The sequence below is a fragment of the Pipra filicauda genome, unplaced genomic scaffold (assembly GCF_003945595.2).
Source record: "Pipra filicauda isolate LSUMZ 115617 unplaced genomic scaffold, ASM394559v2 scaffold184_size3518187_pilon, whole genome shotgun sequence".
In the NCBI taxonomy this organism is placed as follows: Eukaryota; Metazoa; Chordata; class Aves; order Passeriformes; family Pipridae; genus Pipra; species Pipra filicauda.
In genome coordinates, this window is record NW_024104292.1 from 767,113 (window position 1) to 789,723 (window position 22,611).

Genomic DNA, 22,611 nt, shown 5'->3' on the forward strand with positions numbered 1-22,611 from the left:
GTACCTCTTCACCTGGGGGATTGACCTTTTCTCCCACCCGCCCTGAGGAGCCATGGCTGACCAGCACACTGAAGTGTGTCTCTTTCACCCACAATCTAAGAAAGAGAACTTGAGGAAAAGGAAATGTGAGGAAGAGGAGGATGGAAGACCTGCAAAAGGGCCGTTCTGGTGTGTAACTCCCTGGTCAGAGGAGCGGCTCTCCTGGGGATGTATATGGCTTCTGGCAGCCATATATAAGGCTGCCTCTGAGCAAGGATGAATTTCAGGATTGGGACACTCTCACGTTTTCTAATCACGCTTCCCACTAACTCACACTGTCCTGTGCTTTTCTGAAAGAAGAACAAGGGAGTCTGGGAACCTTCGCCTGACGACAATGAAGGAAGAGAGAGCACCTGCACATGTGCTGGGTACGATGGGATGGGAACGAGTCTTATTTTCCAGCGTGGTCATCAAAGATGACTCCTGGAGGTGGAGATGCTGATGCCCAGTCCCACCGTCTTCCCTGCAAGATCACCAGGCTCTTCAGGGCAATAAAGTTAGTTTTAACACCTCGAAGAGAAATTTCCCGCGCAGATGCACAGTCATACCTAAAAGCAGCCTCCTCGGCCGGGTGTCCCGACCGCGGGCTCGGCTCTCGGCTCCCAGCTCCGGCGGGTAGCGTCAGGGCCGGGCAGGGCTGCGCGGCTCCGCGGCCGCCCAATCTCATTTCCCGGCTGGGCGACGGCCGGCGGCCGGGCAGTGCCTTCCCTTCCTCAACCAATTGCATCTCCAGCGCGGATCGGAGGATCGCGGGGCGTGAGGCGGGGGAGCGCCCTGGGGCCGGTGCGGGGGGGAGCTGGGAGCAGCCCCGGCGCCGCGGCGGGAGGGGGAGGAAGAAGTGGAAGGGAAAGCGAGGGAGAGGCCTGGGGCAGGCAACCCCCGGGGGCGGGCCGCGCCGGCCGGCCCAGACACTTAAATGCCACCCCTGGGGCATCGGCTTCTCGCTGATGAGACCGCTGCAGGGCTGCCGCGGACGGGGCGTCGTCGTGGGGACCGTCACCCTCTGCCTGGCCGCCGGGTGGGCTCTGCAGAGTAAGTGTCCGACTCCGTCCCTGTCTCCCCCCGCTTCCTCCCCCACTCCTTTCCTCCTCCTCGCCGCGATACCCTAGCTCAGCCCCAGCGCCCGGCACCTGTTCGGGGCGGTGCAGAGCGCCTGCCGCACCCGCCCGCGGCCAGCGCTGTTCCCGACCCGGCCGTGCTCCCGGGAGCTGCTGGGGACGGGACATACCGGGACTCAGGCAGGCATCGCTACTCTCTGCGGGCTGTACATGGTCTGGGGAGGCTCGTCCCCTCTCCTGCTGCTCGGAGGGAGCTGGGGAGCCGAGCGGGGCCGGCCTGGGGCTGCAGGCCGGCCGCCCGGGCGGGAGCCGTGGCCGCGGGGGAGACGCGCCCCCCGCCCGCTCCCGGCGGGGGCGGCCCCGGCAGCCGCTCTTCGCCCCCTGCTTTTCCAGCAACCGAGGGAACAAGGCATGGAGGGGGAATCAAGCTCGGTTAACCAGTCCGAAGGGCGTCGGGTCACGCTGGGAAACGCGGCGGTGAGGAGAGAAGGTGGGTTCCAACCCAGCGCCCCAGGATGGGTGAGTGGGGATGGGACAACTTTCAGAGAACCATCCTCGCTCTTCCAGCTAGGGATGGAGGAGACTGCTGCCAACCCCACCCACCCCTGGGGACTGGGATATCCTTGCCACCAGAGTTTGGTTTGGACATGCCACAACACTCCATCATCAGATGTGATGCACAAACAGGACACGAAAGGGTGGAGGAACTGTCCCAAGGGTTTCAGAGCTTTGTTTTAGAGCTGTCCCCCCAGTTTAGAGCTCCTGCATGGAGGCCCCTCACTGCCAGCCCTTTCCCACCCACTCCCCAGCTATGGCCAGTCTGGTACGCAGAGCCACACTTGCCCCTTTGACACTCGGCCAGGCAAATAATTCGGAGCAGAGCAGCATGCCAGGACAGCAAACTCACTGTGCTCTGAGCAGCACCGGTGCCCTCTTCTCCTGGGTGCATGTTTTACTGGGCGTGAAGGGTCTGGTTTTGCAAGCAGCAGAGCAGAGCGGCATGCAAAGGGCCCTGCAGGTGGGTGTGATGTTTGCTCTCCGGCCTGGTGCAGCTGTGCTGGGATTAGACCGGTTCAGGTGATCTAGGCACAATGCCTATTAAAAATATTTTTGAATGCTTAAATATTGCACTGCCTTTTGTAGCTTTGCATGCTGGATACGGACAGAACACGTTTGCAAATAATTCAATGGAAAGATGCCTCTATCAAAACAAAAGAGTCACTGAGGGCAGACACTCAGCTCCTGTCTGGTCAGAAACAGTGGGAAAGGCCTTTAAATAAACACATGGAGCAGAAAACAATTGGAACAATTTGCAGCGATTACCAGAGGTTCCCGGCTGTTCTGTGTCTGTAGCTGGCACAAACCCTGTTTTCACAGCTCTGGTTAGTCTCTCCTGCACACAGGCTGAACAGCAGAGGATGCACTGGGCTGCCCAGAAAGTGTGATGATGTTCCTGCAGAGCGACTGGGCAGCATGATCATGACAAAGCCCATGAAGGAAGAATCCCAAAAGTGTTATCTTGGGAAAAGCCTAGATCTTATCTGGTCCCATAGGTGAGGGCCTGGGAATCTAAATGGCTTCTCGAGCTTCCTTGCCTTACCTTGACCAGAAGAGTTAGTGAATTTTGCTACATATCCCAAATACAGTGAAGTCAGCTTGTAATTAATTTACCCATGTCTTCCATTTCTGGTTGCTCATGGAGGGTTCTTAATTTAAGATTTTTAAATATATTTCTTTCCCTTGGAGATTTTTTTTCTTTGCCTTTTTTAATCATTCTTATCTCTGAGGACTCTGCAGAACCTCCAGGATCATCCCCAGGGGTCCTGCTTTGCACTCCTGCAGTGTAGCTAAGGGTCTCATTCTCACTCCTCACTGGGTTACAGACATTTGCAGGTCAGCATTACTTTTTCATTCTGCTCTTGCAGTCAGGCTGTTCCCACAGCAAGAGAGGAGAGTAAGTGAGCTACTCCAAGCCAAACCAGGAAAAGGCTTTCAGCCTTACTCTGTGCTTTATCTGCCTTTTGTCTGCTTTGATTTTTGTGGAGAGATAACAGGATTTCAGCCTCTAGCCAAATGTCTCTAACATGCCACTAATAAAAAGAAAAAATGTATGCCAGTTGAAACTCAGATGTTGGTGTTCATCCAAATCTTCATGCAGAAACACCCACATGCAAGCAGAAATTATTGCTGTTACACATTAAACTAAGTGGTCAGTTCAGTTTCACAGCTCTGTAATCACATCAGGAGGAACTAGATGAGAATTAAATATTCTTTAATGTGCATTTTTGCCCGGACATCATCAGGAACATGAAGTCCCTGGCTTCTCATGGAACTGCATACCTTTGATTACATGCAGTTTATCTGTGCTGGCATATAACTGGCTGCCTGTAAGAAGCTCATGTCTCAAATGTTGATTACACATCCTGAAAACAAGACCAAGTCCTTGCTGAGTCTTCACATACTTACGCCTACTACAGTTCTTGCTTTTGGGGAATGGTAATTAATTAATAGGTTACCTTGGACATGACAATTAAACTTTCCATCTAAATGCAGGATTTTAAAAGAAAGCCAGTTATCGATGAATACAAAAGTGTTGCTCAGTTTTCAGAAGATGTTATGCTCCCTTATCCAAAAACACCCTTCCAAAGTTCCTTTTGATTTGGGTATGAAAACATTTAAACACACACAATTACTTATCCTCTATAGTAGAAACATTTTTGCTATCACCAATTGCAAATGTGTATTTAGTGTTTAAGGATGTATGTTACTTTTACGGACAGCATAAAGAGATACTGCAAAGCGTAATCTATCCTCTCTTAAAACAGACCACTGAGATAGGTAGGATGAATCACACCCAGAGGTCCAAACCTGCCCTGGATGGTTGGTGCAGCATCACCTCCACACTCATCACCCTCCTTTGTCTTTCAGCTCCCGGAGGAGTATCATTAGTTGTCCCACAACCCAACATCAATGCAACAGTGGCACAAAACATCCTCCTCTCAGTTGAATACTCTTGCAGAGGCATTGCCACCATTGAGTGGAAGCATGTGTCAAGTTGGGGCACCACCAGCATCGTTGAGTGGAAAATTGGGAATTATGTCAACATATCCACAGTCTACAAGGACAGAGTGACTACTTTTGAAAATGGCTCTATACAGCTTCACAACGTGGGCATGCGAGATGCTGGCTACTATTTTGTCACTGTAACAGAGGAGTATGGAAACAACGCCTACGGCACCATCATAGTCAATGTTTACGGTACAAACTAGATGGGACTTCTTGGCTTTACCCTGTGTTTAAATACCAATCTGTTTGCAATCAATTTTATAATATTATTTTTTTTCCATTCTCCCTACAGAAATTATCTATGAAGATTTACATTTTGTAGCAGTTCTCTTTGCCTTTCTCGCTGCAGTCTCTGCCATTCTGATCTGCTTCATGTGGCTGTGTAATAAATCTCTGCATCTGTTTCAGAAGAAGACACACAAACTCACAGGTATCTCTCTAAGAATGCAGTCAAGGTATAGGGGTTTCAAGTCTGAAGTTTGAGCCTAAAATTTGTGCCATAAGGGTGCTAAACAGGGACACTGAGAAATAAGACTGAAGGGCTCAAAATCAGTTATCCTGTTCTAACTCTTTACTAGCTGAGGCAACTGAATAACAGGTGTTTAGTTGCAGAACAAGCCACAGGACATCTACCTCATACACTTCACATCAGAAATAATAAAACACTTACCAACACTGCTGATTGCAAAACCTGGGGAGAAAAGGCAAGAGCTGCAATAACCCCCCTATCAGAGGGCAGGAGACAAAGTCAAGAGCATCAGCAATTCTTTCAGAGTTCACACCGGAAGAGTATGTCCTAGGGGAAAATAATCAAACAGCCCTTGGGAGTGGCCCTCACCTCAGTTCATGAAGGACTGCACCTCTCCCACTCCTCTCAACACCCCCCTTCATCTGTCCTCACCTTTGATCCTGTTGCAGACTGCAACAAACACTGACTAATATCAAAACCAGACTCCTGACACACACCGAAGACAACACTCATGAAAAGCAGGTCAAGGGAACATGAGGGCTGCACTGAAGGGAACATTCACATACTAGAGAAGAAATTTCCAAGCCACTGCCCGGGATATTTGGCCCAGGCAGCAAGACAAGGTACCACTCTATGGACCTGGGATCAAGCTCTTTAGGTGCATCCTTGGAACGGGAGGTTTCTTTACAACTTCAAAACATTCCAGATGTTTACCTCCATACTTTGTAAGTGCAGATCCACTAGTGGTTTCTTGCCCTGTAGGTAATAGGTCTGTATTTCTTCTCTAATGAGTGCTGCTTAAGCTTTTACATTACAACAAGCAGCATAGCTATCAGGATTTTACTAGACCAAAAGATACTCGAGCATCCTAAGCCTCATGGCCCAGACTTTGTGTCAACTCTGCAAAACCTGATAAAAGAAGAAATTAATTTGGCTTGAGCTGCCTATTCCTTTCTGTAAGTCACATACAGTTCTTAAGGGCTGCTGCTGTTTTCATGGTACACACACCATTCACAAGGTTCTGTAGCTACTGAAAATTTTCCTATCATGCCAGAAAATATAGGCTTTTGTTGGGATAAAGCCTCTTCCTCCAGTTAAAGCTAATCTTTCTACAGAGCTGAATTGAATACAGTTATTCAGCAGAGTTCAGGAAAACCACAGTTCCAGAAACTTGTTGTGTCATCTCCCAGAACGTGGTCCAAAGAAAGGACCTAACTTCTGCCCCAATTCCAGCTCAGAAGAGCCCTCCTTTCAGAAGTTATGAAGAGAGGTATAAGGATGGGCCCTGTGGACTTTGGTTTTCATAATGCCTTTAGCCTTGTACTGGAAGAAACCGGTGTCACTTTAAAGATTGTGAGGGCCTCTTTATGCAGCTAAATATTTTGAAAAGATGTATTTAAAACCTAACTGTAGATGAGCAGGCTTGAGTTAATATTAAAAATTTCAAAATATCTCAGCTATTAGCACAACACATATAATTTTGGAACATTGGCCTTCCAATCCATTTGCCAATCAATAACAATATGCTTTTATTTACAGCAAGTACAACGGAAGAGATTGAATTGGAAACCATTGAGTGTTAGCCAAGGACTGTATCATAGCAAAAATAACGATTCTACCTCAGGAGAAAATACTGACCAAGAAAGCAAGAACAAACCTAGAAGGTAAAATGTTTGTGACTACTGCAGAAACATCCTGACTTGCAATTAAATCAGCAGTGTCTGATGGAGCTGTTTTGACCTGTTAAGTTTTCGGTTCTGCTAGTCAAGGTCACATTAAAAAAGAGAATGCTTTCATGCTAAGCATGAACACGTTTTTGTGGCTAATGAAATCTACAGCCTCTACCACTCTTAAAAACAACCAGCCAACCAAGCAACCAAGCCTCTAAGACCAACCCATAAAGGAAATTATCATAGTCTTGAAGGACACCTGTATTTTGGATACAGCAAGTCTCCTATTAAGACAGAGTGGTCATTAGCATTCTTCAACATAATAAATTTAATATCTAATTACAGTATTACATTAAAAATTAATTGCAAGCATTGAATCCTGTTTATTGCAGCTATGCTGCTACTTTCAGGTGTAAGGAACTTCCTGAACCTCTGAAGACAAACTGTAATTTTTCATAAGACAAAACTGACTTGGAAAGAATGCCGAGCTGGTCAAAGTTCTCCCGCTTATGTTTGCAATTGTTTACACTGCCCCAGAATGGATATTAACACACATTTTATGACATTACTAGAGCAGATGGTTATACAAGGAAGCCTGTGCAGGCACTAAAGAGGACGCTGTCTACAAAGATATGAGGGGTCACAAAATACTGATACACCGCACCAGTGAGGTGGCAAAGTACTAAACAGTTTTGTTGTGAAAGATGTCCAGTCCTTTGCAAACTTAGCCCAGCGACAAACAGTCTGAGAAGAAAAGTTAGAACAGCATTACTTTGAAATTTAGTATTTACAAATACAGTTCTGAAATTGCTCTTGTTGAGAAGCCACCTTTGCTTTCCCTATGTTCAAAGAAAACATGAAGTGATCCAACTAATACTTTCTTGAATGTGCATATTGCACTTAATGCGATCCTCCACCTGCAGATCTGTTGCAGGTGGCATAACATTTGCGTTTGTCAGTGAGAAAGCAGTAAACTGACCAAGCTTCAAGTTATTTTGTTTTGCTTTTGTAATGAGAATTTTGCAGTGTGAAATAAACTTTGAAAATGTAAGAGACCGTGGACTAGTCTGTGCGTGTAGATTGCCACGCGGCTGTTTGAGTCAAACTGTTCCTACAACCTCTCTCACTCTTTGTCTCACTTGTTTGCAAAAACCTTTTACAGGACAGACTGACAGAGCTTCCCCTCTGGTCAGGGACTAGGATGACCAGGTGCAGAGGTACTATGGGTTCCATTTGGAAAAACTCAGAGAATTTCTCACCAAGTGAAAAACGATGCAGGTAGGTGTCAAACAAGCTTTTTTCCAAAGCACCCTGTACACAATACCTTTAAGTCATCCCCAGATTGAACTGGATATTTGTAGTACGAGGGCCTCTCTCCCACTCATAAATTCAGGTACTAGATTCAGCTGTTTGTTCTTTCCTGCATTTAGGAGAACAGGTCAAAAAAGGGAAGAAATTAAATTTTAAAGATCTCAGATACAGCACAGATGACTGACAGTTTGTTCTAATTTTCTGTTTTAAATGTGTATTACCAATCTAAAGTATCTTTGAGTGCACTAAGCTTTGACAACAGAGAAACTCTTTAAGTGCATCTGTTTCAATCACCAAGCTTGAAGTATTTGGTGAAGTATACTTATAGCATATGGAAAACATTATTGTTTTTTTTCTGTTTATCTATTCCATATTTTTTTATTCCCTAAATCTTAGAATTTGAATGTGAAGTTATTAGGCTGAACTGAATATGTAGTAGGTGCTCTGCCAGACTTATTTAGAAAGTACAAAAAGTGCAGCGTGCACTTAACACCATTATTATCTGCTAACATTGCCCTGAACACTCCAATTGCCAAAGGAAGTCAGGAAACACATCCAGACATGAATGACCATCATTCAAGTGCATTGCTGTGATTGTAGGCACACTTGTAAACTACAATATTTGAAAGCTAGGATGAAAGTAGGAAACGACCACTTAAAATTCTTCAGTTTAAGATGTACTACAACAGCAGTAACAAGTTTCCACCTGGCACAGTTGTTCTACCTCTCTTAGCTTGGCCAAAGTCACTGCAACTTCAGGCACCTATTCTTGGCTGTTGACCGTGGTGCTAACCTCGCTTTTAGGCAGTAATATCCCAGATGAACAACAGGGACTCAACATTCACTGATGACATCCAGTACAGTTAGCCTACGTACAGCTTTCCTTATAGACAATTCCTCACTCACAAATTTTACCCAGAATTTAACATGCTTACCATACACATGTAGGGTCTCTTATAAAATATTAACATTTTCCTGAAAATTATGTTTGTCAATATGCATTATTAATGCCAGTATTATTTTATGTACAGAAGGTGAGACTAAGCTGTCTATAGCAGTTTCTTGCTACCCTGGAGCATCTAAAGCCTCATGGCAAGTTGTTACAGTGGAAGTTCAGAAACTAATAGCTATTGTTACTCCTCTTGTAAACTCCCTGCAGAACACCAGCGAATTTAACATTTAGAGCATTCTAGATGATCAAACGGGTTAAGGCATTTTACTTTTAAACTAATTAAAGAGATGTTCAAGTTCACAAGATTGCTTTGGCAATCAGTAGTAAAGGTCCTAATCATTCTCTGTCTTCATCTCATATTCAAAGATGCACTACCAATTTTCAAGACTGTCCCTCTGTTAGAGGCCTAATCAGTCTGTTTTCCATTAAAATTAGGAATCTCTATATATTCAACACTAAAATACAGATGCTCCAGGTCTCTAAGAATTCTTTTGTTGTTGTTGTTGTTATTATTTTTTCAGCTAGACGTGGAAGTCTTGACAAATGTTTTCACTGCTAACATGCAGTGCTTGCACTTCCACAACACATTAGATGTCCTCTTGCATCTGTTATTTCTTTTCAGGGGACAAGTCCTGCAACCATGAGATTCTAATAGCTCTGTAGTGATCTGATTACATGGTAATGAAGAACTTACCTAATGAAAAGGCTATCACTACATGCAGATCTGTCAATTTAGGTTAACAACAGTGAAGTGTAAAGACATGTTCAAGTTTCATAGACTCATCTTCTAATTATTAGTAAGGAAAGATCTGTTGTGTTGGCAGGAGTCAAAACAGCCTCATACAGTTGGATGCATCAGGCTGTTGGCTGAACTGTTCACCAAGAAACAAAAGCCCTCCCTGCCTGTAGTGGTGCAGTGTCTATTAGCCCAGCAATACAGGACGTGACATGATGGGTGTTAAATAAGATTCACCCATTTTTCAAGAAGATCAGGAGACTATTTTCTACTAATATTTTTCATTTTCATCAGTTGTCTTGGGCAACTCATCAGAACCTGAAAGGAAAACCATTTCTCTCTCACAGATTAGTTACACAGAAGCCAGTACATCCAGGAACTGAAACAAGATGCTCCATGCTGGCAAAAATCAAGAGAACTACAAGAGCTGCTTTGGATACACACTGAGCAGCAGCTTGCCACAAGCAGTTGCTTAGTATGTATTTGCCAAAACTATTCTTTATTACTTGAGAGTACAACAAAATAATAACTGTCATCATAGAAGTATGATGTTCAATTCAAACATGTTTATGTGCAAGAAATTCTCATATATATATACATATATACACACACCTCATAACACAACATGGAAATGAATCTGAACCAGTTCATACAGACAGGTTTCAAAAAGACCTTTAGCAATTAAGTACCAAACAAAATAAAAGCTTTGTTAACACCTTACTAGAAGCTTCAAGGCTACAACTACCAAACCAAAACCATCAAAACCATGACGTTTTTTATTTTGAAAGAACTCAAAAGAGCCGATATTCAGGAGGATATTATTGTTTCCCTGGACGATAATCATTGAGAGTGCAGGATAAAAGCCCAGCAGCACGTGTGGAGATCCAAGGTTTACTGCATGAGAGTTACCACCTTCTATCCAGACATTAATTTACACAAATCACTCACAAACTCAAATTATCAGAATTTTGCAAGCAGAGTAAGACCTTTCCTCTATATTCTTGCAAAAAAGAGAGACAGAAAACACAAGCTGTGACTTTGTAACACTCTCAACTTAAACAAACTGCCAAGTAAATATATTTCTCAAAAATAAATGGGTCACCCAGAATCCCCATCAATGTACAAACAATCCAACTCAAGAATGCCACACAGTGAAGATGTTACCTTGATTTTAAGTATTGATTAGCTTCGATTCTTGACACAGGAGCTCTGCTTCTACTGTTGTCCCACTTCTCATCAAACAAGGCCATTAGCATCCACAGGGATAGCCAGGTTCTGTGGTATAAACCACTAAAAGCCCCACTGAGAGCCCAATTCAGTTCTAATATTTTTAATCTTTCAAAAATACTTGCAAAGATCTATTGAAAAAAATAAGGGCATGAGAGGAAAGGGAATGATTCCAAGCAGACACCTTTCATGTAGTAAAAGGAATACTGAATTTAATTTTATAAACAAAAAATACGTTAGTTACTCAGTTATGTTACTCTGGACAGAGCAATCAGCAAAGATACAGCTGAGTGGAACTTTTTCAAAAAATTATAGGTATTTTATATGCCATTGAAAAAAGTTTTATTACAAACTCCACAATGGACATATCTGTACAGGAAATAAATTTGGTTTTGCTTTCTTGTGTTGGCCCATAGCTTCCATTTCCCTTTGCTGCAGGGGCAGTGATTGTTGCACAGAGACTATTCAAAGCCCCCACAGAGAGGCCGACGCATCATTAGCAGGGAGTTAGGGCAGCCATGAGCAGTTCCATTTTATACACAAAGTTACGCCCTTCCATTTTATTCCACTGAACTTCCTTGAATGGCCCTCGGAGATGATTCCACTTGCTGTCTTGCAGTACATCGCCTTTTGGGAGATCCTTGCACTGACTCCGTGGGAACTGAACCATAACTTTGCTGCCACTTTCCGGACCGTTACGTACTGCAATGAACAGAGATTTTAACGAGCATTTTTACACTGTACGAATTCCTCCTATTAAATATTCTTTCTTGTGTATACTATACATTACTCCTACTCAATTCCAAGCATGCTGAAAGCAAACAAAGAAAATTCTTTTTTTTTAAAAAAAGCTTTTTCTTTTAATTTTCTCTCTCTCATCTCCCAGTTCTCTACGATTTTGTTGCTTTAGCACTAACTGTTTAACTGGATCTAATTCTGGTTAGATTAAACCAGAGATACATTTGATAAACCCCCCCACACACACCTTATAACCACATTTCTTTTTCCCTAAAGATACCAGGAAGGGCAAAGGTTATTATGCTTATTCTTTCCTTGCATGTATTCCAACTATTCTTTGAAAAATGTGAGCAAAAATGTATTGTTTCTAGTGCATTTATCTCAAATGGACAGGGACAAAGTCACTAGCATAGTTGTTGTTTTTAATCTCAAAATTCTGCAAGACTGGTGGAGGGCTGGTGGTGTTTTGTTGGTTGGATGCACTTCTGTGTTTTGATGCTGTGTAGTGGCGTGTGTTGGCTTTTTAAATAGCAGTTAGGGAGGCAACACTTAGCTTTCCCCTCATTTACCAAGCCAGCCTTCTACAGATGAGTGTAAGGCTGATTGAACATAATTTCTCCTTCATAAATTGATGCCAATTACTCTCAGTCACCACCTTCTATGGAATATGTTTGGAAACTTCTGGGACCAGTTTTTCCCCCCTTATCTTCCCAGTAATGCAATGAAACTGATCAGACTGTAATTCCCCCACATTCTCCTTCTTGAATATAGGATGTGACATCTACCTTATTCCAGTCCTCAGGAATCCTTCCTGATCACCACGGCCTTTTAAAGATGATCAGGAGTGGCCTTACAAATGACATCAATCAGCTCCCTCAGCACTCATGGATATATCCCACCTGGTCCCGTGAACTTGTCAATGTCTAAGTTTGTTCAAAGGTTCTCTACCTTGCTCCTCTGCTACTGAGGCTGTCTTTGCTCCAAAATTTCCCATGGGTCTCATGGACCCATTCCTAAAGGCCAGTCTTAAGACCAAAGTAAAGAAGGTACTGAGTACCTTGGCCTTCTTCATGTCCCATGCCACCAGGTCCTCTGCCCATTTGAAAGGAGTCCCACATTTTCCCTAATCTTCCCTTTGCTGCTGTCGTACCTGCTCAAACTCTTCTTGTTGCCCTGTACACCCCTCAGGACCTTAGCTTTCCTATCCTTGCCAATGCATGCTTGGACAGCCTCTCTCTCTCTCTCTCCCAGGTCAACTGGTCAGGCTTATAATCTCTTGCAGCTTCTTTTCTATTGTCATAAGTTCAGTCATGAGCTCCCTGTTCATACACACAGATTTTCTGTCACCTTTGCAAAACTGCCAGAACATAGGTATGACCATTCTTGAGCTTGAAAGAAGTCATCCTTGAAAAAAAGCTCTCTTGAACTCCTCTTCTTTCCATCCCACAGGATCATATCCTGTAAGATTCTTTCACAAAGATCCCTGAAGAGACCAAACTCTCTTCTCCTTAAGTCCAGAGTTGTGATCCTGTTGTTTACCTTTTCCCCTTCCTTCAGGGTCATGATGGTTTCTGTAATCTCTTGTTTTTATGCTGTCAGAAATATTTTCAAACTTGTGTAAATTAAATCAAGTTTATATTAAGTGGATTCCTGAGGAAAGTATTGATTCTATGCAGATGTCAATTCCATACACAAAAGAATTAGTCTGTACGCTTGTATAGAATAGTATCAATTTATAGCAAAATGCTCCACAAAAAAATCTCAGAAAGAGACTTGTAAAGCCTGTAGATCTCACTTAAGAATTCTATGACTTGGCACGCATTTGCAATAGAAATACTACCTGAAATGGCATAGTCTCCATTTGGTGATGCTACAGTTATTGCTGATGCATTGCCAATACTCTCCACTGGCCCCAGACCAACATGATTACTGAAACTCAGCACGTGCCATCCCATAACTTTTGCAAGCTGCTGAACTGCATGTACTTGGTGCTGTGACATCTGAAAGATAATAAGAGGTTAGCCTTCTGTTCAGTATTTGCACACCACAGGAAGAACTGCTTACTGGGTTTACCAAGCCTTTTTTTCTTCTATACAATAGTTATTTATAAAAGTGACTTTGTATTTTAAGTTCTCTACTTTTAGAGGAACTTTTTTATTTTTTACATGTATGCTGGTAGAGCTTTGTGTTATTTGAATTTAGACTACTTCCTCTGCAGATAGAGGAGACCACTGTATTTTTCAATTAGATGAATTTTTCATAGGTATATGGGTTTATGCAATTTATTTAAATATGGCTTTCAATTTAGAAATATCTGTATTTAGGTCTCAAAAACTAATTCAAGGGATTCAAACGGGATTTTTAAACAATTCTGTCTGTGAATAAAAACAAGACTTCTGCTGTAAAATATATAAAAATCTTAAAAGTATCAGAAGAAACAATTCAGAAAAAAAAGTTGAGATTCTCGTATCCATGATTATCTCCATTAATGCTCAAGTGTAAGCACTGAGCTTTAACAGCTTAGGAGTTTAAATGCTACTGTTTTTCTGTATTATGACTTAACACTTGTAACAAGGAACTATCTAGCACTGTTCAGCAGTTCTCTGTGAACAAGTCTGACAACACTTGACCAAAAAGACATGCCCTCAGCAGAATCTGTTTCAACCTGTTTTCTGTGTCGTGGAGTTTTATATAACTGCAACAGGCCAACCACTATTATTAAAGACCTGTATTTTGACTATTTATAATGCATAGTAGGGAGATTGTTGCTTCTGAATAAAACCAGCAGCTTGTTCTAAGCAATTAAGTAAATACAGTTCATTCAAATATCAGCTGATTTAGTAATGACTGATGCAAAGTGAGCACTAACAGACAATGTTGAAATGACAGTAATTGTAGGCTCATTAAGAACGTGGTTACAGTAAGTTTCACATATAGGATACCTTACTGTTTGTTGAGTCTCACTGACTTGCTTCTACCATAATGAGCAGCATAAAGAAATGTATTTTAAATGGGAGGGGAAAATCATTATTACTACTGACCTTAGTAAAAACTGGCATTATATTTTAGTAGCAGTTGCTGAAGTCACTATACAAACATAGTGAAAATTCAGTAATCCACCTTCTCATTTTCACTATCTTTATTTGAAGTTTTTAAATATTTTCTATACAGATAAAGGTGAGATTCTTCTGTTTTTCAAACAGTACAAGAAAGGGAAGAATAATGTGTATGAGTCTACCTGAGATAAAAGGAAATCCTGCAGTTCTTGCTCTTGATGGGACAATGTAATAACTCTTCCGTCTCTATGCACAACTCTGATTTGTTCAACTCCAATGTTCAGCTGTAGCTGAATGGATCTTTGAAGATAAGAGGCATATTTATTCAAAATGCACTACAACAGTAAAGAAAATAGGAAACTAAGAACACAGAATCCCCCCAGTCATTGACAAGAACTCTCAAGATGGATGGTGCAAAGCCTACGGAATGTGACAGCAACTCCAACCATTTCAGTTTCATCACTCACCACAACAGCTCCCTCTATACTGCAGGGGACATACTCTGTGGCGTGTTCCCAGACCTGTCCCACTGCTTGTTCAGGTCAAGGAAGCCTCACAGTTCCCTGCCTGCCACTGTTGCCCAAGTTTCCTTCCAGAGGTGCAGGGAAAATGGTGTGTTCTATACTACAGCCAAGACTTGGGCAGCATATGCATTCTGGAACCAAGACTGGCAATTGCACCAGTGACAGCAGTTTGCCCCACACTGTGCACACAGAACACTGCTCCAAATGTAAAAAAACCACTGTCAATGCATTTAGTTAATGTACTGCTGGTCAGCATCCAGACATTTGTTTCTGGAATACGACATTACTTATTTTGATACCAATGTGCATAACTAATTGCATGAATTACACGAATTCCACATTTCAGTACCTATACAACCAAGCTAGGACTGAGGACTGATTAGCTTTCCATAAGGAGCCTGGAAGTTTAGAATCCAGCATATCAAATGATACTTTGTATTCAGTCATCTCTACCAAAAGTAAATCCCTTAAATGGCCACTCTCGTTTCTATTTTCTTCTTTGAAAGGAAACTGTGCTAATTAAAGATGTAATACATTTCTTCATTAAAGTGCAAAGTGGGTGAAGAGTTTTCTTAGGGTGGCTGCTCACCCCACAACTCAGACAAACAGACACACACAAATAATGGACTCCTACTTGTCTGTCTGAGAAGAATCTAAACCTTTAAAGCACAACTTGGATACACATTCTCTGCTGCATGCTTCTACCAGTAAAGAGAGACATGCATTCTCATACTTACTTGCAGATCTGCTCATATCCTTGAGAAGTTATTAGAACTTTAACACTGGATTCATAAACATCATTTATATTGGACCAGTGAGCCTGAATCTGAGGATCCTCAATACGACTCGCCAGACTGTCAATGGTTCGAGCAGTTCTAGAAGATAAAGCCATATCCCACACACAATGATCTAGACAGTTTGTGCTGTTCTCTTGTTTAAAGGAACTGAGCAGGTTATTCCATTTAAGGGAACCATGTGGATCAAAGCTCTATTTCAGCACCATTCTGGTGCTAATGAAGGCCACTTGTTTATTATGTACATTTCTCAAGCATTCAGCAGCCATATTAAAGCGGTATTACTCAGTATCAACTATTGCATTGCAAAGAATATGGAAAAAGATATTTTATGCAGTTTAAGATAAGTAGGGACAATTATCAGCAGCGTATGTCCTAACTGTCACAGCAATCTCAAAAAAATCTGACTTTTTTTTTTTACTAGCTGAGTATTGTTTGCTCGTATTTTATCGTATATTATTGTTTCTTAGTACTTGCAAATAAAGACTATTTTAACTGTGAAGGAAACAGTGCCTAATTTTAAGAACACTTAAAAAAGATCAATTGCATTCTACTTAATGGTACGTTTTATTGTAACTTTAAACAAGAAGAGCATGTGACCTACCTGCGTCTCAGAAAGATATGTTTTGCCTGTTTTATTATCTTTTCCAGAAGTCCTTCATTCGACTGTAGACAACTGATATCATTTTTATCAAAAGCCTGGGGTCCTGCAAGTCTCATTCTCTTATGGCCAAAAGGTGCACTAGCTGGATGTGGCATTACTGTCGAGCTCAGGGTTTGCTTGTGACACTGAAACAAACAACAGATGTTATAAAATGAAGTGACCAAATAACGTATCTGCAAGAAATACTACACATACAATATGCTGCTTCACATCAGGTTTTTTAAGTTTACATACTTTCAACAGTGCAACATTTTAACTTTAGAAACCTGACAGCATTTCAAAGCCAACTTTATGTGTGTCTGTCAAAACTTATGGAAAGTGATTTTTTTTTTCTTTTTGAAAAGTGCTAGCTAACCAAAATTTGGAACCGTGCCTTTAATACATCTCTGGAGACAGAAAGAATGGTCAAGTAAAAACAAAGGAAGCATTGTAGAGGAAAAAAAAACTGAGGTACAAAAAGTTTTAGCAACCTGTCCAAAGTAAAGAAAGGAAATTCACAGCAGAGCTGGGCACTGAGCCAAAGCTCCATGAAACCTAAATCAGCATTTAAAACACTGGACTATTCCACATGGCTGCATGACTTGCAGAGCCATGCTCTAAGAGATGAACACTCACTGGAATATGGTTTCAACTCTGCTCAGACATGCAAAATTGCGCTCCTTTCCTGAACAGACGCAACCTCAACTTTCTACCCTAGGTCATTCTGCTAGATTATACAAGAATATTAAACACTGAAGCAGAGAAGTGGATCTTAAAAGAAGCAAAGCTATTACAATAATTGATTGTTCTTCCTTCATGGGGATACAGTCTGACTAGATGCTCCCTTACAGTGCTTGCCAAGCATTAATCAGACACAATGCAAAAAGGGAGACTGATGAGCTCTAGTGGAAAAGCTTTGCATGACTATTCTGAAGTGAGCAGCCAGGCCTGAGGTTAAGTAAAGAACTAGCATTCCATGAAAGCATGAAGTGGAACTACTGAACCACCCACACCCATTGAAACCGAGCAATAGGTTGCCTTATACAAATGGATGGGAAGAGACTGGCCTCTAGCGGCACTCGGCTGTTACATCAGTGCCGCACACCAGGCAAAAGACAACAAATGCCCAAAAACTGTTCACTGTTTGACCATAAATGCATTTATTACCTCTCTGATAAGTTGATGCAAATTATGTTCCAGAACATAGAGATGATCCTCTGGATTCTGTTTCTCAGAAGCAGCCTTTTGTGACTTTTTGTCATTGGAAGAGTGGCACAGAGAGATAGACAACTGCAAACCTGTACAAAACAGATGGGAAGAAAAAACCAAAAGAGAGCACTAACAATTGTCAAGGTTGCTACTGAGAACTACTTTTCTTCACGCTTTATAGGAGTAGTTTAGCAACGAGAATTCACCGTATCAGAGAAAAATCAAAGAATGGTGGTGGAGAGCACAGCACCAAAGGCAAGTAAGACTTGCTACTCACTGAAGTGTTGACAGGCCAGCTATGAACTCACTAGCTGCATTTCTCACCAATTTCTATGACTCCCACACAAAAAGAAAAGTCCTCAGGACCCCATTCCTTCCCCAAAGAAGGAATGATTTACCATCGTGCACATTTTAAGCAATCCAGAAATATATTCTTCACATGATACAATCAGTTGTGTACCCCCTGTAAGAACAGAGGATTCAGCAGCTGACTCAGAGCCACCCTCATGCTGTTTAATTATCCTCATTGAAGAGCTTTAGCCTTTGTTCTTCTGAAGACCCATTAACTCAAGCCTTAAATTTCACTTGTGTGCAATCCAGGAGCAATGACCTATGCACAGCTCCAAACTGGCATGTGCACATGGCATTACAGTGGACAGTTTTGAGTGCTGCTGACAAAAAACATAACCACAAAGGAAAACAGAGTAAATTAGAAACTAAAGTACATAAGTTGAATTTTTCTATAATTAGGAAACAAAATTCTAACTCTGTGAAATTCTGGTTTTCAAAACCTCTGAAAACCAAGGAGTCTGTTTTTTAAGAACAGAGCACTAAAAAAGGTCACGTCAATCAGGAATTGCAATTCACGTTTAAGCAAATAATTGCTAAAAAGTCTTGGAAAGTTTCCTACCTGGGAAAGGCTGGGAGATTATCTGATTTTTCACAACAATGTGAGGAATCTGTGATTTAATTTGAACAGCTTCTCGTGACAGCTGGGCAAAAATTTCTTTACACAAAAGAACATTCTGCGCAGTCTCCAACTTTGTCTGCCAGTGCGGAGAACCTGAAAAATACAAATCAATGTTTCCAGAAGAAAAGAGTAAAGAGAAGCCACCTTTCTTTTCAGATACCAGACACTGTGCAGTAGGCTAGGCACAATTGCTAAGATAAAGCAGTCAGTACCTTATAGCCAAACTGAGTATTATCAGAATTTTATCTCAATTAAGCAAGCACTTTAAGGTAACACTAATGCATTTTCATTCAATTTAACATATATGTATGTTGCGAAGTGAAAGGCCCTTCTGGAACCACGTATTACGCTCCCAGGCCTTTTGTGAACTCTGCTTAGAAACCTCTGCTTCCTAAGTTGCAATTTACTTTCAATGATACTTCCAGCTTTATTAAATTCACTCTATAATGAACTATCAAATAATATTCAGTTCATGTATGTGCTTTCACAGGATTTATAGGCCCAAAATTCTTGGGAGATTCTGGTGTAAGTACACAAGCTCTATAATGTATCCTGAGTACCATATGAAACACTTCCATAGTACAGCACTCTGTCTATGTTCCGGACAGCATGAGCATCTGTGTCACAGACCACTGTGAAATGAAATCCTGCCAGTTTATTTTTAACCCCAAAGAGTAAAGGATGAATTTTTAATCCCAATAGTTTACAACTTCAAATACCAGCACATATCAAATGAATCAATCTACTCTCTGCCAGGTGGGCTGTCAGTAATTAACGCACAGACTGCCATCACAGTTTCAGATCCAGATAAAACATATGAGCCATAGACACAAGTAATGCATTTTGGGCAAAGTTAAGAGTGAACAGTCATACAGTTCAGCTGAACTATGGGATGTAACTGGCTGAAACACAATACCTTGGATTGATTTTGGTGATGTGCTCAAACTTTTAATGACTAACAGAAGGTGCTCCAGAATACTTGAAATACAACTCCCATACTTTTGTTTCAGAACTGAATAAACACCTGAAAAACTGAAGGAGCGTGCTTTGAAAGCATCACGTTTTCAAAGCCCAAGCAGCACCTAAACAGAAAATTTCAGTTTAAATGAGGATATTCTTGTTCACTCTTCTCCTAAGCTATATGCTATGATTTTCAAACAAGCATCATACTCAAACCCAGTTCTTGAGAACATGCTCACAAAACAAAATACCTGGTTTTGATTTTGGCAAGGGTCTTTTAAAGAGATTGACTGTCCCGAGGTCACCAATGTCTGGAGCTTGTTTCTGAATAGAAACCTAGGCAAGAGAGAACATTATTTGGTGTTTGTTCTGTTGCAAGCATACACATACTGAAACAAAACTCATGCTACGTTATTACAGTTTCTCTGACAAACCTTGATATACGCTGATCCCTCTAAATCACTTGGAATTTGAACATCCAAAGGACAGTAATCCTCAGGTATCTTTTTATCCAGGTCAATGTCAGTGTTCTTTATCACCTCAAATGTGCCATGATGAAGAAAAAGAGAGCCTGAGAAAAGAAGGGCAAAGACATACATACTAAACATAAAGCAACTTCTGCAAATAAAAAAACCCTCATTCCTTTATTTTGGAAGAATATGTATTTCCAAGTCTCCAAACCTCCAGAGGTGCACTTTACTCATATTTCTCAATGACTTCTTAAAAAAACCCAGATAAATTAGAAAGCTAATTTCAGCACATCAGTATCTCAGTCCTCCAGTATGCAACATGTAATGTTTTACAGTAAATTAGCATGGAGTATTTAATAATTACAAGGGAAAACCAACTGTTTCAAAATGGTGTCAATAGATGCAAGGAAAGAGGAAAAATAAAAGAAACACGAACAACCCCAAATTTGTCCTTCCCCTCCTTCACTGATGACAACAGAAACCCAACACACCCAGTTCTGATGCCTGCTTTGTAGCTATATCTTAAATTCCATGGGATTCTGTATTCACTTTGTCACTCCATCATGGCCTTTAATACCCTGGTCTCTCTGGTCACCCTCTCTTACTGTCTTATCCATGAAATAAGGCATATTCTCAGTATCATGTCTCTCAAGTGTAGGAATAATAGGTATAATAAATCTATCTTTGATGACAACCTTTAGTCACATGGTTTAGTTTTATTTAGTCTGAATTCTGAGGAGCAGGGAGTTAGACTTGATAATCCCTTCCAACTCGAGATATTCTATGATCTTCACTCAGAAGAAAATGTAACACACTTCTCATCTTTTTTTAAATGCTTTAGAGACCAAATGTAGATAAAAGCCAAAGACTTAATAAGGTCTCCCTGTCAACTGATCAACTACATTGTCAATGCCAAATTGTTTCCGTAAAGAAATCCTTACTAAAATCCTACACAGTGAGCCTTTAAAAGTACTTTCTAGGTTGAGGATGGCAATATATTTTTCCTGATAATAAAACAGGAGTTTTATAATCCTCTCTCAAAATTATAATAAACTTATATTGAAATAATCTATTATTAGATATTCTATCTGTTTTTTCCAGTTACAAAAAGCAAATTTCATAATATATACATTCTTGTGAAAAAGACCCTATTGTTTACCTGCACTTCTGTAGCTCAGATCACCAAGAATTTTGTCTCCCACTTTTCTCAGCTTCCAGTGTTGTCTCAGTCTCAGCAGTTCAGAGTTGAAGTCTCTTTGTCGCTTGTTTTCCTGGTTTTCTGCAACCGATTTGGATAATCTTTCTGCACCTTTCAATAGGATTTGAGCTGCTCCAGCTAATGACTTCTTTTTTGAAATCAACTGTAGAAACTGAGGATTCTGGTAACAACACAAAAAAAAAGATACAGAGATACTTGCACCTGAATTCTCAAAAAAATCATTCTTTTTTATTATTATTAATGGAAACTAACTGACAGCAATTGATAAGTTGTTACTGCTGGATATCCACTGATTTGGAATTACTTTCATATCAGCATTATACAGTCACAGGTAGCATTTTGATTTAGAACTTCAGCATAGAGGCCTCTGAAATTGGCCTCACCTCCCATTCCCAGCCTTACCCTGACCCACAAAGCACTGTCCTAGCACAAGGAAAGTTTGTTACAAAGTCTTGTACACATCACACATGAAAAAAATCCACCAAAATAAAATCTTTAGCATCAAGCTACAAGACGTGCATAACTTAGGTACAACATACCTGCTTTGGGGGAAGGGGATCCTGCACGACTGGATCTAGAGTCATGAACTTTTTATCCTTCACAATGCTAAGAACGTCATACAACACGCACATCTCAGTCAGGGCACTTCTTAAGTTGTTCCTCACTGAATCCCAAGGCCAGAGGGATGGCTGAAACTTTACCAACCCTAAAAATAAAGAAAGGGAAAACAAAGAACTTTAAAAGATATGGTTTAAGGCTCATTCTTAAACCACGAAGAGACCATAACGGCATGAAATATAACATGACGTATCTGGAGCTATCCTTTTCCACTACAACTTGCAGGGACTCGGTCATGACTATCCTAACCTGATCCACAGCCAACCGTGGGAATCCCAGGGGGAAGGCAGGCCAGGCCCAAGCACCGGCGGGGCTGCAGGCCGGGCACCGCCACACCTGGGCGGGCCTACACTAGCTCCATCCCGGCGGGAGAGCCCGGGCCGTGGGCCCCGCCGCCCCTCCTCACCTTCTTCATCCTCCGCCTCGCCCGGTTCAGTCCAGGCGCGGCCCGCCGAGCCCGGCTCGTCCTCCTCGGAGCCAGAGCCCTGGCTGAAGTCGATGCGCTGCGCCAGGCGCGCCAGGTTCTGGGACATGGAAAGCGGCTGGAGGTAGGTTTCGCTGCCATCCAGCCCCACCTCCTGCACTTGCTTCTCGCACGCCGACTCGATGCTGATGCGCACGGCCGGCACTCCCGCCATCTTGCATCGACCCCCGCCCTCCCGCCCGCAGGGGCGGGGCCGGCGTCGCGTGAGAGCGAAGGGGTGGGGCCAGTGCCGGGAGGGCTCGGCCCTTTCCGGAGATGCTCGGGAAGGGGCGGCGCCAGCGCCCTGAGGGGACGGTGGGGAATATTGCTGCCCTGAGCTGCTGAAGCTTTTCTTTCACAGCGTTATTTTTGACCAGAAGTTGGTTTAATGACCCGTTCTAAACATAATTTCCACCTCT

General features: G+C 42.0%; 2 protein-coding genes across 4 annotated transcripts; one reads left to right on the top strand and one right to left on the bottom strand.

Moving 5' to 3' along the window:
• Positions 1-939: 939 nt before the first annotated feature.
• Positions 940-16,183, top strand: VSTM5 (V-set and transmembrane domain containing 5). Of its 3 annotated transcripts, none has more exons than XR_005563063.1 (6): positions 940-1,071; positions 4,026-4,355; positions 4,456-4,593; positions 6,172-6,296; positions 7,465-7,580; positions 14,470-16,183. XR_005563063.1 is itself a non-coding variant. In XM_039380080.1 (4 exons), the coding sequence occupies exons 1-4, from the start codon at positions 987-989 to the stop codon at positions 6,213-6,215; spliced, it is 597 nt and encodes a 198-aa protein (XP_039236014.1). In that variant the 5' UTR covers positions 940-986; the 3' UTR covers positions 6,216-7,358. The 3 variants fall into 3 exon arrangements, 1 of the variants encoding a protein (XP_039236014.1); XR_005563064.1 differs by lacking the exon at positions 940-1,071 and adding an exon at positions 1,425-1,587; XM_039380080.1 differs by lacking the exons at positions 7,465-7,580; positions 14,470-16,183 and having other exon boundaries at positions 6,172-7,358.
• On the bottom strand, positions 9,774-22,408 carry MED17 (mediator complex subunit 17). Its single transcript, XM_027735574.2, has 12 exons — positions 22,136-22,408; positions 21,651-21,817; positions 21,052-21,271; positions 19,857-19,993; positions 19,674-19,758; positions 18,403-18,555; positions 17,451-17,581; positions 16,245-16,429; positions 15,584-15,721; positions 14,505-14,622; positions 13,107-13,266; positions 9,774-11,230 (listed from the first exon to the last, which is right to left on the bottom strand). Exons 1-12 carry the CDS (start codon positions 22,365-22,367, stop codon positions 11,025-11,027), a joined length of 1,932 nt encoding a protein of 643 aa, XP_027591375.1. The 5' UTR covers positions 22,368-22,408; the 3' UTR covers positions 9,774-11,024.
• Between the last annotated feature and the right edge of the window lie 203 nt (positions 22,409-22,611).

Bases quoted from the DNA above. Each gene is read 5' to 3' on its own strand.
- MED17 (XM_027735574.2), bottom strand. From the start codon at position 22,367: ATGGCGGGAGTGCCGGCCGTGCGCATCAGCATCGAGTCGGCGTGCGAG. The intron at 19,994-21,051 runs GTAAACAATAGG...TTCTTTTCTCAG, and splicing joins TCTGAGCTACAGAAGTGCAG to GCTCTCTTTTTCTTCATCAT. The intron at 18,556-19,673 runs GTATTTTGTTTT...TGTATTTTTCAG, and splicing joins CTTGCCAAAATCAAAACCAG to GTTCTCCGCACTGGCAGACA.
- VSTM5 (XM_039380080.1), top strand. From the start codon at position 987: ATGAGACCGCTGCAGGGCTGCCGCGGACGGGGCGTCGTCGTGGGGACC. The intron at 1,072-4,025 runs GTAAGTGTCCGA...TTTGTCTTTCAG, and splicing joins CGCCGGGTGGGCTCTGCAGA to CTCCCGGAGGAGTATCATTA. The intron at 4,594-6,171 runs GTATCTCTCTAA...TTTTATTTACAG, and splicing joins GAAGACACACAAACTCACAG to CAAGTACAACGGAAGAGATT.